Genomic DNA, 18,081 nt, shown 5'->3' on the forward strand with positions numbered 1-18,081 from the left:
AGGAGACAGCCTGATTCTCACGTGCAGCTAGGGGTTCTAAACTGAAGGTTTTGAGTAGCCTCAGGCTCCCCTCTCTGTAATTTTACAATGCACAACTTGAAATCAGCCTGCCTGGGACCCAACTTCCTCCTGATTAAAAAGGGAGAAGAAGTGTTTGAGTCAAAGGACTGTTTCATCATGCCCGCTTGAATAAATGGGCATGCCTTTTCCAAGTCCCATGGGAAGAAAACCCTTGGAGAAGCCCCCCCACCTCCCCTGCCCTCCCAGGCTGTATCTTTTTGCAACCTGAAGGCTGCTCTCCCACAGTTTGATGAGATGTGCAGGTGAACTGACCCATAAAACCAAAACAAATATGTTTCTGAATAATGTTTCTGTTGATTTTCAAGAAAACAAAGCCCTCTTTCCTCCTTCCTGGGTCTGTTTCTCTTTCAAGAAATATTCTTTCACCTCATTCCCTTAAATCCTAAGCCAATTTAAGTGGACACGAGAGGGGAGCAGCTTCCAGAAGACAGCTGTGTTTGTAATAGCTATTTTCTCCTCCATAAAACTCTGCCTCTCCACAGTCTCCTGATCACGCAGGCCCTCACTGTCTTCTCTTTTTTAGTGCCGGGGCTGGGAGAACAGGGTGCTTTATTGCCATCGACATCATGCTTGACATGGCAGAGAACGAAGGCGTGGTAGATATATTTAACTGCGTGCGAGAGCTGCGCTCCCAAAGGGTCAATTTGGTGCAGACGGAGGTAGGTGCCAGCAGGTCTCCTCTTACCATGTGCTGCTTTCCTGTCGGCTCCTCTGCTCGACAGGAGCCCAGCATTTCATTAAGTCAACACTTGCCTCCTCTGTGATGAGATTATACACAACTTTCTTCTCTAAACATGGCCAGATGTACGCTGAATCACATTCACCCGCAGCTACTCAGGGTCTCAAGACAGGAGGGCAAACCTTGAAGTTTAATTCTTAGTATTGCTGATTACTTTTATTCTCATAGTAAAAAAGACAGTTCCTGAATCCTCTCAGGGCTCATTCATGGGTGTACTGCAGACTCACATAGTACCCATTCTGTATAAATTGCAAGCTAAAAACCAAAAGAAGCATCTTTGATTTAAGCTTAGGGTGCCAATGAAGCAAGCTGCTCCATCTCGTACCATTTAGCAGCTACACAAACTCCCATGGGACTGCTGTTCCGCTACACGAGTTTTACTTGTGTGCTTTCCCTCCTGAGGGACAGAGCAATCGTCTGGAACAGAGAAGGACTTTAGCTTTGCTGAACTTCCCATATCCCATATTTTGTTCAGGGAAATAACTTTTCCCAGAAAACCAGATTCTTCAAGATGTTTTGAAAAGACACGTGGAGCAGACTTGTTAGTCCTCTAATTTTTGCTGTTGGTATCATGGGTCTGAAGCACAATCCATTCCTAGCAATGAAGAGACCATTGCCTCGTGATTGCCAACAGACAAGCTTTACACCCTGATTTCCTCCTTGGCCCAATCCCATTTTGTCCCAACATTTCTGAGACTGGTGACTTCCCATTTGACTTGTAAATTTGAAATGAATACATGAGACCTCACATTCAATGATGGATGAAATATGCTCACAAAGCTGTCACATAGCACACTGTGTAATTTGTCTCCACAAGAAACAGTGCCAAATATGCATAGCAGGCATGACTTAAGGAAAAAAAAAAAAAAAAAGTGTGATATTTCATGATCTATATTGAAAATACAACTTTAATATTTTATCCCCTCCCCTGTACAGGAGCAGTATGTATTTGTCCACGATGCCATTTTGGAGGCATGTCTCTGCGGCAACACGGCCATTCCAGTTTGTGAGTTCAGATCCATATATTACAACATCAGCAGACTAGATCCACAGACTAATTCCAGCCAGATAAAAGATGAGTTTCAGGTAATTTCATGTATCTATCTCAGTCATTGCAATTGGTGTACTGAAGGTATTTAACAATTTCTGTGTATCATTTTATGATTTCCATCATAGCAGAGAATGGGGACACTGAACTGAGGTCTGATCTCAGGCGATTTTTGTTGTGTTACTACTGGATCAGGCAGAGGTTTGGTTTTAAGCTTGGGGTTTTTCAGTCTCTGGCAAGGAGCATTTCCCATCACTTCAACAGAGCAAGGATACCAATTTTCACAGATAACATTGTACTTCTCATTTAAGCAAATATTCAGTTGTTCATTTCCTTCTGTAATTTCTGCAGAAACATTTATGCCTCATGGTGCCTTATGCACTGTTCTTGTGGCTTGTACGTTGCTTCAGAGTCTTGACAATCAACTTGTTGATGTAATTCCATACAAAGAGAGAGTGAAGAGTGAGCTCACTGAGCATTACTTTCTCTAGTATTAATTCTTGACGAACTGAAGCCCTCAGTTCACTCTGTATGTTTTTACAAGTACCTGTGGTCAGAACTGGAATGACATATAATAAAGCAAGTGCTGGAGTAGCACTGTTTACCTGTGGCAAGCGATGAAATGGGGACTGCTCCACCTTGTGCTAACACCACTGCTTATCCCACCCTGATAAACTGAGGCTTGGGACACACAAGCCACCAGCTCTATGGAGTTGTTCCTCTTGCACAGCAAAGAACTCACCCTAATGGTGAGCTGAACTTTCTACCCTTATTTCCAGTATATCTTCAAGTCCCTTCAGGATTTTCAACTAACACCAGCATGTGGAAAAACATAATATTTTGGGCAATTTGGAGGCAGGTGATTTGGACTGAAAGGAGAGAGAGAGAGACCTCTGCTATTTATTAAGAGTCTTTTCTAAATCAACAGTGCAAAGATGGAGATTCCTTTAACTATGGGAGAAGTCCCTCCATTTCCCAGCAAAATGCCTTTTTCAGGAGAACGACTTTCAGGAGCCCCAGTCTGAGTCAGGTGCCTCTTTTGCTCCCTCTCTATGCAACAAGAGAATGTGTTTTATCTGAAACCTTGCAGAGAATCATCAGGGTTGATATAGTGAGATAAAGTATGTGGATCTCAACTGATGACAGTTCAATTAAAAAAAAATCTGGTTTTATCAAGTGATATCAGATCTGTAAAAGTGTTTCTGGTTTTGGATGCTTGGCGTGAAGGAACCAAATCCTAACTTCATCAAATGCTGTTATGCTATTAAAAAATGTCACTGTTCAGTGTGCTTATTTTGTCATGATGTGAAGTGAGATTTGTTGCCCGTGTGCTTGTTCTTTTGAGCTGCCAGGGGCTGGCAGCTCCTCTGGGAAGGAAATGCTTCTCTGTACCTTGCATAAAAAGTTTGTTTGCTGTCTAGTTGTACAATGTTATTTCTACAGGATTTTAGCTTGCAGCATTCTCCATCCCTAATTGTCTGAATTTAATGCAGAAGATGGTATCTTTTTCCAGTCTTTATGAACCACTTGATCTAACTACATGTGTTGGTGCAATTTGTATTACTTAGGTCTCACTGTCCCCCAGGTAAGACTGGATGGATTTCTTATGCACTACACATTGCCTAAACATACAAGAGCTCATTCAGGAGAGCTTTCATAATCTGAGTAAGCACAAATACAAGGGAGTGAGGGGAAGGACATAAAAAAGAAAGGAGTAAATCACTAACAAGTCACCTGCCTAATTATCTGCACTGTCAGAGATTTCAGATTTCATGTTGCTTCCCCTGCCAGACTGGATGCTTCCCATCTCTAAACAAGGGGACTTTATGTAGAATAAAGTTTTTGCATAAATGCAAAAATTATGCATCTACTTTATGCATAATTTAGAGCAACTATATTATTCAAATTTTACTTACCACGTGTGTGTCCTATGTGTTTGTCCTTTCTCTGTTCATAACCTCCCTGTAGAAGTCAACCTCTGTAAAAATTGTTGGCCCCTATATATTTTGTGTTCATCTGGTGGCTGCAAAGGAATTCACTGTATGACTGCGTGGGCTTTGCTCAGGAGAGGAAAACATGACAAGTAAAAGAGGAATGCCATCAGATAGCTACTGATCTACCACAGCTTAAGTGACAGTGTTAAGATGCGTTCGCTTGGATTTGCTGTTTTTGACACCTGCTGAGTAACCTGCGGCTGGTTTGTCAGGAGGCATCCGCAGTGGATAACACAAAAGAAAATTACATTTAAAGAAACACGTTCCGTCAAGCTGTAAGAAAGACAGATAAGGGTAAAAGACCAGCAGCAAGACCCCAGAGATAAGGTATGGCTAGGTAAGGGAAGCATACCGTGTGTTCCTCCACAAGGAAAGGAGCAATCTAAATAATAGAGGCAACAGCTCAACTTTCCTGTTTAATAACAAACAAGCAAACTAAAGCACCCCTCTCCACACACACACACACACCTCCTTTCTCTTATTTTTTTTGTGTGTATTGTTCAGAGAAATCAATAGTTTGACCAAGGAATCACCAGAGGACGTGAACCCACTTGGATGGGCTGGGCGAGCACAAGGTGCTCGTGCACAGGGTGCACTCGGAGGGACAGGACGTGTGTGTCCACCCCAGGGATGGCAGAAATGTGAGGAGGTTTCACTCCATGACCAGGTCAAAGCTGCAGCTTGTAACGGTGATGGCTATTTCCAACCTCTAGAAAGAGCAGAAGCGTTAACTAACTGCTGTGGGGTTTTACAGCTGGAAATCGTTCGAAGGTAGGTTAGTGCCCTGCATTTCTGCTGGTGCTTGTGGTGTTTGGAAGAGAACCTCAGGAGGATGTGCAAACTGCGATGTATTATGACAGCAGCAAGCTCCCCCGTGCTCGTTCTTTTTCATTCTCTGGGATCACAAAGATCTGCTCTTCTAAGTACCTTTAGAGTAAACATATTGTGCAGATGGCATCCTTTTTGGATGTGAATTCAAAGACACTCAGCCTGCTTCTGTCTTTCCTTCTCTTCTTCCCTCCCCACTTTCACAGACTCTCAATATTGTGACACCGCGTGTTCGGCCAGAAGATTGCAGCATCGGGCTTCTGCCAAGGAACCACGACAAGAATCGCTGCATGGATGTGTTGCCCTTGGACCGGTGCCTGCCTTTCCTCATCTCGGTGGATGGCGAGTCAAGTAACTACATCAATGCTGCACTCATGGATGTAAGCAGCTCTTCGTGGGCCCCACTAATCCTAGTCTGCACCAGGTTTATTCATTCTTGGGTTTCTCTTCTGGGAGAAATGGATCCAAAGCAAAAGGACTTGTATTTTCCCTGCGGGTTTTGAGTCTGAGCTCTCCAGGCTGGGCAAAGCCACACAGTTTTTCTCTCCTTTACAGAAGTGTGTCACTTGGTAATGTGGTAAATCACAGTCTATGTCATTCTGCCTCAGGCTGCTGCAAAAATCTTGTCTAAGAAGCTTTTGAGTGTGCAGTCTGAGGTTGTATCTTAGAAAGGCTGACGAACAAAGAAGTGGTGGGCCAACTCTTCCCACTGGTTGATGCATAAGTTGGAAGAGAAACGTTCACGGGGAGCTGCCAGGTCAGCTCTTTGAAAAGAATAGTTTGCAGTGTGGAGTGAGTGATTTATTTGAGCTACCGCAGTTAAGAGTATGGGAGTACAGGGGTCGGATGTGCAAAAAAACTCAGGACTGAAGGACACGAGTAAAACTGATGTGAATCTGTCTGAAGGCATTTTCCCTCACTTTGTTTATAGGCTAGAACCTCACAGCACAAGTCATTTGTATGGGGTGACTTATGCTGATGGTTTCTTTTTGCTGTGGTGCTTAGCTGCTTTTGGATAGGGATGCCTTTAAAGGCACTAATTATTGCAGTTGGAGTGTCTGTAAATACGGTCTGGGGTGAAGTGTCATCATTTTTTCCCAAGTGATGTTGAATAGGGTCATTTTTTATTTCCTTTTTTAATTTTGTCTGTTCTTTCAGTCTTTGGGGAACAGTGATAGTACTGCATTTATGAGGTTAAGTCAAATGATCATAGAATTAATTGTAGAGATTTTTTTTTCAGAAAATTGCGATGTCTTCACTGCAAATATGCCCGAGGAAACTTTTTTTTTTCTTTTTTTAAAGTGTGTTCTGTGCCTTAGCAAATCTGTAGAATCAATTCTCTTGTTTCTTAGGGACTGGGAATGTGCTTGCACATTTTAGCCCTCATTACCTCAAAGCACTTTGCTAATACTTGTATCCTTCCATACAAAATTCCTAACTGCATTTTTTTTTTTGTATATAGAAACTTTTTATAAAGAAAGAGGGAAATCTTTTCCAAACTGATCATTTTCCAACAGCTTTCCTTTTCCCATCAATTTTTCACTTCCCATCACCTTGCCCATGTGTGAACCCCATGAACACGGTGCAGCCACCCCTCAGAGTGATGCAGGGCATGATGCCCTGTCCCCCTCCCAGCCTGGGCCACTCACAGTTGCACCCACAGCTGGCTCATGTGGAGGAGAAAAGGCAAGCCCCCACGGCTGCCATCTTAATACATTGGGTAATTATTTATTTACTTACTTTAAATCAAAAATCTTAATCTGTGTCTTTTTTTGCTTGTTTTTAAAAAACAAGCATTGTAACTTTTGATACACGTCTGCTTCACAGAAACACAGCACAAAGGACGGAGCATTTATAGGCTCGTCTAAGCACTGCCTGCTGTGGTTGGAAAGCGATAGTTTTGAGCTTCTGTCCTTTTATCTCCAGGTGCCTCTCAAACATTCATTAACACAGCCCCGCAAAGCTTAGGACCACAGTTTCTCCCCCTCCTAGTTAGGGAAATTGAGGGCAGAAGGCTTTTTTGAGATGAGAGAACAGGAACAGAAGTTGAATGCCAGTGGTGCAGACTCTGAATACTCCCCCCTATCCTTTTAAAGGATGGCTGCAACCCAACTGTGCCACTTCTGGAGCACCGTGCCACCAGGGAGCAATGGCAGATGGGGCTAATCCCTCTGCTAGGTCCTGGAGTCCATTGCAGCAAGAAGGAGAGCATTTGCTTCCAGCTGTTTTGTTTCCCATTATTATTATTACTGATAGTAGTAATAGTAGAATTAGTATTATTTGCTGAGTCTCAAAATATAAATAATTGATTTAGGTAATCTCTGCTCTTGTGACACTTCTTTAATGAAATGTCTTCATTGGGAGCAAAAGAATCCCATTATGAGACGTTCATTCATTGCACAGCGATAACAAGGAGAAGGATATGTGATTTGTATAATCTGGTTAAATGGCTCAGATTGCCTAGCCATAGCCTCCCGGGTATAATATTCATTTGAATAAAAGTTGATTGATTTTTTTTTTTTTTTTAACTAATCTTATTCTTTTGTTAGAGCCACAAGCAACCTGCTGCCTTTATTGTAACCCAGCACCCTTTGCCCAACACCGTAGCAGACTTCTGGAGGCTGGTGTTTGATTATAACTGCTCCTCCGTCGTGATGCTGAATGAGATGGATGCAGCACAGGTAAGTGATTTTTCATCATTCAGTCATGTAGTCATTCTTAAATCCAAGGGGTTTTAAGAGGGTTTCTGCTTCCATTTTCTTGTGGTCAACAAGTAAATAAAATAAAGGATGGGAACCAGAATGTAATAGGTAATGGTTTTTGGTTATTAAGAAGGAAAAGGCCCAGGCCCACATGCTTGAGTTTTTCTAAGGCAGCAGATTCTTACTGCATTTAACAGGGGTGAAATATCTAGTATGTTGCCTTTGTTGTATGTAAATTCTCCTCCAAAACCCATTTCTATTTCTCCTCCTTCCTCCCTAAAAATACGTACTTCATGCTTGCCTGTTCACCCAGCATTTCCAGAAAAATAAAACCCAGAGATACACCAAAAACCTAGGAAGGATCTTCTCCCTGAGCTTTCCAGTGAAATTCTGTAGTACTAAGAAGAGTGGTTTGCACCGTTTTTGGAGAAGCACGTTGTGCTGTGGTTTTTTTATTATTTTTTAATTTTTAATTGTCTTGTGTACGTTGGTCTCTTGGCCACCAAACACACCGTTATTTTCAGAAGTTGAGCTTTCAGGGGGAGGAGCCGTTGCTGTTGCTCCTGTTCCAGAATTTCCAGCCACCTTGCTGATGAGTGGCAGAAGATAACAGCTTTCAAAAAGGCATAATCATGCAATTTGTGTGAAGAGTACGTTTGGCATTGCTAATTCACCCATTACAGCACTTGTTAAACAGGAGAAGAACTCTCAAGTAGTTGGTACTTCATGGATTAATTTTGCATTTGTGCTTTTGCTGTCTTCAAAATCTTACCGCACTCAAAGGCAGCGGGATTATTGGTCTCTTTTTTTGGATGGTAATGGAGAAACCAATCACCTGGTCATTGAGGGGAGCTCCCTTCAGGGTGGAAGCTGTGGGATTTCATTTCTGTCTGCGGTGAGAGCTCTGCTCAGAAGTGGGCTCTCTTGGTGACCTGCTGTGTCTCAGCCCTCTGTGCAAAGAACTGGAGGTCCTGTGCATTTGCTGCCTCCTGCCTGATTTACCCAGCCTGCTTCTGAGTCTTGGCACGGCATCCAGAGGCAGATTTCATCTTTTCCTTTTTTTCAGACACTTGAAAAGAAAAACAGAGCGTTTTCTGAAAACCAAGCGTACTTTCTCACACTTCGTTCTCAGAAACCTATCAGCCTCAGACAGTGTTATTCTTGCTGACTATCTTTCTGCAGAAGACTTTACCTGCTTTTTTTTTCCCCTAGAAAATTTCATTTTTTATGAGGTAGTTTTCAGGCACAGAAGAGGAGATTTGGCAGTGCATTAAGTCACTTTGACAGTTATTCTAGCATGGTGTCACCTACCTCAAGTCTGCAGCCAACGCCAAAAACACCCAGCTAGCACTGGAAGTTAAGGATAGCTTTAAAGTTTGCATCTTATGAGCTCTCAAGGCAGGGTGTGAAAGTTTGCTATCAGTTGTGAAAGTGAGATTTCTGAAAAGGAAGCTTAACTGTGTTACGACTTTATGCTTGCACTGTTATTGTACAACAATGTTGTTATTATCTAGCTGCTCATCATTGCTTAATCCAAGCACGACACCATAAGCACAACAAAACTGTCAGTGTATGGTTGCATGCAAATGCCACATTTGTGTGCTTAAGCAGGATGTTTTGCTCCTCTACATGAATAAAACACAAATGAAAAAAAATACACAAAAGCTGTGGTTAAAACCAAATGTGTGGTTAATAAATAAAAATGTGGTTAAAATAAATAGGTCAGTGAGCCTTTAACGTACTATGCAAGAAAAAAGTGCAAATAACCCATTTGGAGTTCAGAGAACATAAAAGGTTGTTTTAAGCACTGTATAAGCATATGCATTTGGGTGGGTGGTCATTCACAGACCTGCTTTATGAGAAGCGGGGTTTTATTATTTCAGGTAAAGTTTAGTCTTTCCTTTCTTTCTGCTGCACCTTGAGGTTGTTTCCTAAAGCATCTGTTCAGCTCCATCTCCACCCCCTTGTCTATTGGACAAATGCTTTGAGAGGAAATCAGTAGGCTGCTTGAAAGTCAGGAGGGAGAGCAAGGACAACCTTCAAATGAGGATTTGCTTATGTGGTCTTGGCTTGCTGCTTAATCTTGAAAAACTAACAAGGGCAAAGATGAATACGATTTCATCCCACCCAGTTCGATCCCATGTGATCAAAGGAATAATGGGAATACAGAATTAATGCGGTAGCATGCACACACATGACGATATTACTGACAGTGATTGAACCTGAAAAGCCTGAGATCAAGTTCAAATGAGCATCTAGGGGTTTCAAAACTTCTCAAAAATTACACATGAAAATAGGAAGAAAAAAAAAAAAGCTCAGAAAAATATGATCTCAGCAGAAATTGCTAATGAGATTTCATGCAAAACGTTTTCTTGCCGTGATCTATTTCCAGACGGGTTTGAAATACTTAGATTGTAATTTGTGTGAATAGTAGTGTGTTTTTTAATGCTTTGAATTCAGTAGCATCAGCATAAGAAAAATGACTCCAGCCCCCTTTACAAACTTCAGAGGTTCAGTTGTGGTTCACCCAGAAGTTGAAGTTGCTCTGGTTGCTCTCAGAGCTAACTCGTTTTCCCTCCCCTGCTTGCTGGCAGAGTCAGAATGCCAAGAAGTTTGTTGCACAGAAAAATTCCCCTTTGCTTAAGATGAATTTTGTTGTTGTGTGTACAGTTTCCTCATTAACTTCAAACCTATGTGATTCCTACTATACTTACCTGCAGACACTGATCTTTTAATGCTCATTTTTAATCTATGCCCCGTTTGTTTGCCAGCCTCTTTTCTGTACCTCTACATCCCAGAATTCAATCTGAAATTGTGTTCATACTGAGAAAGAAAAAATGTCAAACGTCTAAAATATGTTTGTTTTTGTCTTCACGTTCATGATATAAAGAAGTTTCACAGAGCTAGAAGGAGGTCTTTTCCAAGCAAATAGATTCTGTAATAAGGGATTTGCTATGGATTTTGAGCTGGTTATGAATTTGAAGTGGAAGACCGATGATGCATTGCCTTGTTAATATTAAGGTGCTTTCTGCTTTCCTTTCGGTGCTCTCACTAGCTCTGCATGCAGTACTGGCCAGAGAAGACATCCTGTTGTTATGGCCCAATTCAAGTAGAGTTTGTTTCAGCAGACATCGATGAAGACATCATCAACCGGATATTCCGGATCTGCAACATGGCCAGGGTAAGATCAGCGAAATATCAGATTCCCTATTTATTCTCAAAAATATATTTAGGGAAGGGAAAGAGGCAGAACCTAGACTATGGTTTAGAGATGCTGAATCTCTCACCTAGTAACAGAATTCCACTGCAGAACGTAGTACCTACTTCCTTTAATTAACATTTAATTGCATCAGTCTATATTGGTAAAAGGCTCTTGGCTGCAAGTAGAAAGTGGAAAGTGGATGATATGAGCTGAAAATCTGTATTTAAATGGAATTCATTTTTCTATGTATATTTGAGAACAATTAATCACTTAGTAGCCAATATAAAACCATCAGTATCATAGGAAATAAACTGAGATAGTGTCAAATGCTCTCCATCTGTTACCTACTGTGCAGCATCTCTGAAGACAAATGCAATGTTTACTGGCTTGACTGGACTCCCAGTGGCCACTGTTTTGCTATAAATAAGCAACTACTGTTTCTGTAAGCAACTTTTTGTCTGCGTTTCTCATCTCCAGTGTAGCTGAAATGATAGAAACAAAGTTTATCTGCACACTGGACCCAGGCAATGCAACTTCAGGGCTGCAGGGAGAGGGTTTCAGCAGGGAATTTTTCTCTCATTAGTTGTTTCCCAGATTGATTATATCTCTTTAATTAATTTATTTATTTATTTATTTTTTAAATCAGAAGTGGAAACAGGCTCCAAAAATTACATTTCCATACTGTTTAACACATCTGTCTCTGATTGTGTGGTCAGAGCCTGTGAAGCAGTTCAATTATGCCATTATGGAGTAAACCTTGAGGTCTAACTACATGAATGGCTAAATCACTTACCCCATAAATCACCACCCCATAGTCCAAGCCAATTGCCTCTGAACAAGGGACAGCTGTGAAGTCCTACAGCTAATAAAAGTATGGCCCTGGGACTCACACCAAAGCTGGCTTGTGAATGAAGTGCTGGCAGGGTGGATGCTGGGAACTCCTATTTCTCTGCACCCGTCTGTACTCATCACCAACAGCCACTGCTAAAATCCTTGTGAGGATCCTTTCTACCATGGTGCCCACAGATTTTTTTTCTGAGGGCCATCTTTGCCTTTAATTCTTATGTCACACCTGACCTCCAGCAGAGGCTACCAGGAAAGTATATTTGATCTATTCTTACAATTTGATGAGACTTTTTTCTCTAGTGGAAACAAAAATAGGGATCCTTAGCAGATGGTTTCTGCCTGACTCTGTAATATCTGAGATCATGGTTATGCAGAATACGGGAAAGTCCTTGTTCCTGACTCAGGCATCACATATGCACAGTTGGAGGATGCTAGGATTAATGATATGAAATTTAGAGGGGAAGATGTCATGTAATTGGTACCCCCTGCTTCCTGCCACATTACCATTAGCATCTTGAAAATGCTCTTTTTTTTAGCCCCAAGATGGATATCGCATAGTTCAGCACTTGCAATACATTGGCTGGCCAGCATACAGGGACACCCCTCCTTCCAAACGCTCCCTCCTGAAGGTGGTCAGAAGGTTGGAGAAGTGGCAGGAGCAGTATGATGGGCGAGACGGCCGCACTGTTGTCCACTGCCTGTAAGTAGGACTGGAAAACGTCTGTAACCTCACAAAATGTGTCTGACCAGGACCGATTATGGATCTGGAAATCTGGTTGCTTGCCAGGCTTCAGCTGGGGAAAATGAATTTAAATTACATTTGTAATACACTTCAAGTTGAATATTGTGCTATATTACTTCCTGGCCCAGAGATTTTACTGGTTGTGGTGGAGTAGCCAAAAGGGCTCTGCTATTTTCTGCTGTGATCAGCTCTGACCACGGAGCCCCAGAGGAGTGAAGAGGAGCATGGCAGCACCCAGGGCTTCCTCTCTGCCACTGCCAGGGATGGGTTTAGCCCTTCCCTTGTGGCACGGCACTGCCAGCTCTCATGCTGCCCCTGCAGAGCTGCTTTTCCACAAACCCATGAGCTTCCTCAACCAGGCTGCTGAATACAGACCTCTCTCGGCGTATGTGCTGCTGTGTAAGTAGTGCTTTCTTCCCTTGCCTGGCTTCATCTGCTGCCTCTTTTCTTCTGCACCCAGGAACGGTGGGGGACGTAGTGGCACCTTCTGTGCCATCTGCAGTGTGTGTGAGATGATTCAACAGCAAAATATCATCGACGTGTTCCACATAGTGAAAACGTTAAGGAATAACAAATCCAACATGGTGGAGTCACTGGTAAGCTTTTTTTCTACACTTTACCCCACCTAGCATATGTAGGGGGACTTCAGTATAGGTACACAATTTCATGGCTTAGCCCAGCGTGAATCAAACCCAAGCATAATATGAAGCCAGCAGAATTAAAAACAGTCCCATTTTCACATATGTAATGAGTCTCTCAGTCCCATTACTTCTCATCTTGATCAGCATGTGGAGCAGAGCATCCCACACTCAGCTGCCTCCAGGAGGTCAAACCCCAAGTTGCTGTCACCATGGCTGTGGGAAGGGGCAGGATTTGTCCTTTTGCATATGCATACAGCCTAGTGCTTATTGCTATTACGTGCCTTGAAAGCAGGCAGGGAGAAGAGTCTGAAGCCCAGACCATGCTCCCTGCAACCAGAGAGATTAAACTGTCCTGAATTCAAACATCTCAATCGATCACACTGAATTCTTCCTCAAAAGCAGTGAGGGCACGGAACATGAACTAATGAATAGTCCATAGAGTGGCTGTCTCTTTGAGCATTTTTCTTTTCCATTGATGATAACATCTCTTAGTAATGCTTGTTCAGTATCACAGAGAAATACAATTAATGTTTGCCTGGTCCTGCCAAATGTTTAAGAAGGAAAGAGGAGATATTTTTGGCAGCTTGTGGAATGAGGCTCCAAAGAGTTCATCTGCATCCCAGCGTAACTGACTTCTGTTTTGTCTTTCAGGAACAGTATAAATTTGTATACGAGGTTGCACTGGAATACTTGAGTTCCTTTTAGCCCAGCGAAGGGAGGGGAGCCTCCGACATGGCAGACCCCAACCCCTGGCAGACGCTTCTCCCCTCTCCCACGTTAGAAGGCAGTAACAGGTGTGGGAAGGAAAACCTCTCCTTCCCGGAGCAAGAGACTGAGACTGCACAGACCTCGCTGGAAGGAGGAGATGATGCCTGTGTTTGCTGCTGCCTGCTTTCTATTGGAGCATCTACCGCTTCTTAAATAACCTACTGTACAAATTAGCAAAATGGGAGACAGACTGAAAGACTGGACTTTCTAATCCCCTCTGACTTCTCTCCTCTTTGGGATTGTATTTTTGCTCTCCTTGCCGCAGAGTGGGGAAAGAATGAAACCCTTAGGAAATTCTCTTTTAAATGTTTCCTTTTTAAGTTATATTTTTATTTTTGAATCTCAGTCTTTAATTTTTGAACTTCATGCAGCAGTCATTTGGGAAAAATGAGATAGCCATAGGGGATCTATGACATGTTTCATTACAATTTGCCTACCTTACCTGTGTTTGTTTTATTTTCCAAATGAAAAGGCCAACACCAAAAACCACTGGAATTATATTTCTGTATCTGGTTCCTTTCAGCATGAAAATAGATGATGGAGATGAGAAATTGTTCATGGATTCACTGCCTCGGCTTCTACATGTTTCCTCCCAGTTTCTGCTAGACTCCCAAGGCTGTGTGCATGAACTGGTTACATCTCTACTCCGTGTTCATTTCAGCGCTGGTGAAGCAATGGCATTAATGAGTTTCCCAGCCACTTAAACCCTAAGGTTAAATATTTGCATCAAACAAATTGCATTTGTCTTGCAACTTTGGTAACTTTGTTACCATATTTTTCAAGTATTTGCTGGGGTGCAGTGTGTCTTTGAAAAACAGGGTATAAAGTAGGTGTTATCGATCATATACTATGTATTATTATTTTTTTATTTATTATTTGTATTGCTGTGGAACTTAGGACCCCTAGTCCTGACAGGACCCTGCTGAACTAGGCACTGTGCAAAGAGAGAACAAAGAAGGTTCCTGCTCAAGAACTTACAATCTGAAGGTAATCTTAAAATTGGGTTTCATCAAGGTTTCCTCACTGTTTCCAAACTGTTTTACAATCAGATGTAGCTGAGTGATTTATTCACATTTCCAGCTCCTGCGTATTTCAAAATGGTAACCCATCCAGGCTGTAGGAAAGGTGATGTACATACACAGAAACCTGTTCTGACATGTGCTCAGAAAAGTCTTTGACCAGCACAGCAACTTTCCATCTTAAGCAACACAGCTTTTGTTTTGTTCTGCAGAAATGCCTGTGCAGCTCTACTTCTTTGAACCAAACATCAGATGTGTTTTGCCCTGGTTCTGGATCTCATTCTGACTTCCTAGAAGCTAAGAAATTACTTTTCTAGAAGAGTATGCTTAAATAGTTAATCACTAAGGTCTGCAGGATAATCTTGGAGAATTTTAAATGAACAAGGACTTTAACATTCAGTATTTCAGTTTAGCTATTTATTTATCTTGAGGGTGCAGGGATACTGGGTTACTCTGTGTGTAAATTAGATTCTGGGAGATGCAGGTTTCTTCAAATACAGACTTGTTAAAAGCTAGACTGAATGTAAGAGTTTAAGGAAAACTCTGCTTTCTTACCACTTTGTAGTTTTCTACCCCTAAGTAAATACTCAGAGACTGTGCTGGGAACTCTGTTGTGTTAATGCCTGGCACAGAGAATGCCAGAAGCTCAAAAAAATTTACTAATCCCACATGCAGATTGAAAAGGCACCTCTGCCTCATAGACATTCGTTTATAAAAAATTATACCTTTGACTTGACAATGAAGTATGAAAATTAAATCTGATAAAAGCAACTTGATGTAAATAGACCAGTATCTAACCAAAAAGTTATCTCTGTCAGGACCTGCAGCAGTCTTAAGAAAGGATGCTTGGTATTTGCAAATGGAACAGCAATAATCCTTCTTCCTGCTAAGCAGAAGAGGGGCTTGCAGAGGATGTTGAACTGTTTAGCTCATGTTCTTTCCAAGAAGCTTTGGATTCTTGGCTTCTTCCAAGTGAAAATCTTGAAGGTCTTAAATGTGGTGGACTACAGCATCCCTTGATGTAGCTAGAGTGCCACAAAGAATTGATGAGAACCCCCTCACAGGTTCCTCTGCTCTGTTTCAGGTCGGTCTTCCCTGTTGCCTGCAGAAATCCCCTTTAGTTCATATTGGTGCTTGTCTGTCACACCAGGTGAATGTCTGGTGTTACAAGAAACAAATTGCTTGTTTGATTTACTTTTTTTTTCTTTATTTTTTATTTTTTCTGCTAAGCTACACAAGCAATTCCGCAAAAGAATAGAAGACAAAGCAAAATTACGACATAAAAAACAGAAGGAAGGAAAAATGCAACTGTTTGGATTTCAGGCATAATTGCTGTAACAACAGCTTGCTGTAGCAGCATAGGTCAGTAGTTCGGGGCCAGTTGCAAAGAAGAGGAAGGAGGGAATCTTGATCCCAAGATGGGATTTTTCAACTGCCCAGGTTGAAAGAAGATAAGGAGAAACTACCAGTGAAATGTTCATGACTTCACGAGCTCCAGAAAGCCAGAGAGAATCACTCCCTGTAGAAGCTTTAGAAATATTAATTAAAAACATTCTGTTAATTTTATGTGGAAACTAGCATACCTATAGCTACTGAAAGACTAGTTCAAGCTCTGAGGTTAATACCCAGGATAAAGGGAATAGAGAGGTAGAAGAAATGGCAATATAACCAAAAAATTAAGTGTCAGAGGTGATTCCAGGCTTAACAATAGCATAAAGGAAAGTAGATTTAAAAGCCAGAAGTAAGCCTAGAGGGGGGATGTATGCATGGAGAGAAGCAGGTGTTAGATGAGCAGAGCAGAATAGCTCTTGCAGTGAAGTTGTTTAAGGTCTTGAGGTAGGTTTGAATGTATTTTCATGGTATAAAAAATACTAGTACAGGGTCAGTGGCAAGTACCAGCTGACGTGTTCCATGTGCTTGTAGCCCTCTGAGAATGCAAAGTGATGTTAGCAGTGAAAGGTGTTTAAGCTACACCTTACCTCGTATTTGCAAGAAACAAGTTTGATGCAAATGTTGTTGGTTTGCACAGCCGAACTGTTAGTCACAACTGATTATGTGCCAGTTGAGTTCAGTGTTTCAGCTTTCTTCTAATGTTCAGCTGACAATCAGTGTGGAAGGATGCTCAGCAAACACTACAGGTGGTTCTGCTTATGGACCCAAACTGTTATATCAGCACACAGCTGCATTGCTTTCAGGGAACTGACCTGGATCTCTGTTGGCTCAGGGATTCACACTGTTCTGTGCTACTCAATGCATATATGTTGAATGTAAATTAATGATGAAGGGAAAGAAAAGAAGGCCACTTTAAATAACCTTGTTATTCTAAGGTTCTTTAAACCATAGAGAACAACCAGTAGCAAAATAGGTAATGTGTTTGAAGCAAGATCATGGGCGTTGGGTTCGTTTTCACTGGGAAAGAGAAATGATGAGGTAAAGGAGGCTTTCTCACTCCTGAAAGGGTTAACAGTCAGGGACAAACTTTCCAACCGCAGTATTACTTGCTGTGGTTGGGGAGCAGTAATGTAAGGTAGAAAAGGTGAATTCCTCAATGACTGAATTTTAGGCTGGGAAAAAATGATTTTGACAATATTTGAATGGTGGTAAGGAAAACATTTATTCCCATTCCAACATCCTGGCGGAGTTGGGTGAGAATTGTTTATTGATAGCATAGTATGGATCTGAAGTGTAATCTGATATTCAGGGAACTGGAAATAAGTCAAGAAGGCTGGGGGTATGGGGACTATCTCATACACAGGGTAACCAACATCTTAAATTGTTAAGGGATATAACTGAAGCAAGAGATATCAAGGCTGGCTGCTGGAGAAAGGAGACCCTGAGTTGTTGCAGAAAAGAAACAGAGAGACTAAATACCCTGCAAGGTACAGTAGGTTTTGAAAATCTTTTTATTATTATTATTATTATTATTTTCAAAATTAAGATCTCTGCAGGAGCTGCATCCTTTGCAGGCACCTCCCCACCCCCAGCCCCCAAAAAAAGGCTGTAAAGAATAAGGTATTTGAGGACCTGTAAGTAGACCTGAGGTATTTGTTTATTAATGTGAAGAAAACAGACCATGGATGGGAGCATAGTGTCCGTGTGAAGGTAACTGAAACAGGTGGCAAACAAGCAGATGGGGATTTAGTGGGTTTAGGTCTGCGGACTGAAATAACTGGTATTGTCTGATCCTGTGAGTCTGTGGTTAGCAGGAGGCATTTCAGTTCATAACTGAATTTTTTTAGCCAAGTTGCACAGATTTCTGTCTGCTTTTGTCATGTTTAGCTCCAACACTGGTTGGTCCCACTTCATTTATTAACATTTCAGCCATTTGTGTGAGCTAGAGTTGTCCATTTTAGTCCACAGGCAACAGGTGGCTAGAAGGAAAGATTTTTACAAGCACGAAAAAGCCATAGACTTTGTCACCTTTCCCCCCCCCAAAATCAAGCAGCAGTTCCTGTACCCCATCTCTCCTGC

At 41.8% G+C, this 18,081-nt stretch overlaps 1 protein-coding gene across 1 annotated transcript in view; it reads left to right on the top strand.

The window, feature by feature from the left end:
• The window catches only part of PTPRT (protein tyrosine phosphatase receptor type T), a gene marked incomplete at both ends in the record, with an annotated part of 444,837 nt that extends 431,309 nt beyond the window's left edge, over window positions 1–13,528 (top strand). Inside the window, 8 exons of the mRNA XM_084296820.1 lie at window positions 605–740; window positions 1,757–1,906; window positions 4,897–5,070; window positions 7,240–7,371; window positions 10,448–10,573; window positions 11,977–12,140; window positions 12,643–12,778; window positions 13,475–13,528. Of these exons, the coding sequence (XP_084152946.1) occupies window positions 605–740; window positions 1,757–1,906; window positions 4,897–5,070; window positions 7,240–7,371; window positions 10,448–10,573; window positions 11,977–12,140; window positions 12,643–12,778; window positions 13,475–13,528 (1,072 nt within the window). The remainder of the gene's footprint in view (window positions 1–604; window positions 741–1,756; window positions 1,907–4,896; window positions 5,071–7,239; window positions 7,372–10,447; window positions 10,574–11,976; window positions 12,141–12,642; window positions 12,779–13,474) is intronic.
• Window positions 13,529–18,081: the final 4,553 nt, after the last annotated feature.

The sequence above is a fragment of the Netta rufina genome (genome assembly GCF_964035555.1).
Source record: "Netta rufina genome assembly, chromosome: 16".
NCBI lineage: Eukaryota > Metazoa > Chordata > Aves > Anseriformes > Anatidae > Netta > Netta rufina.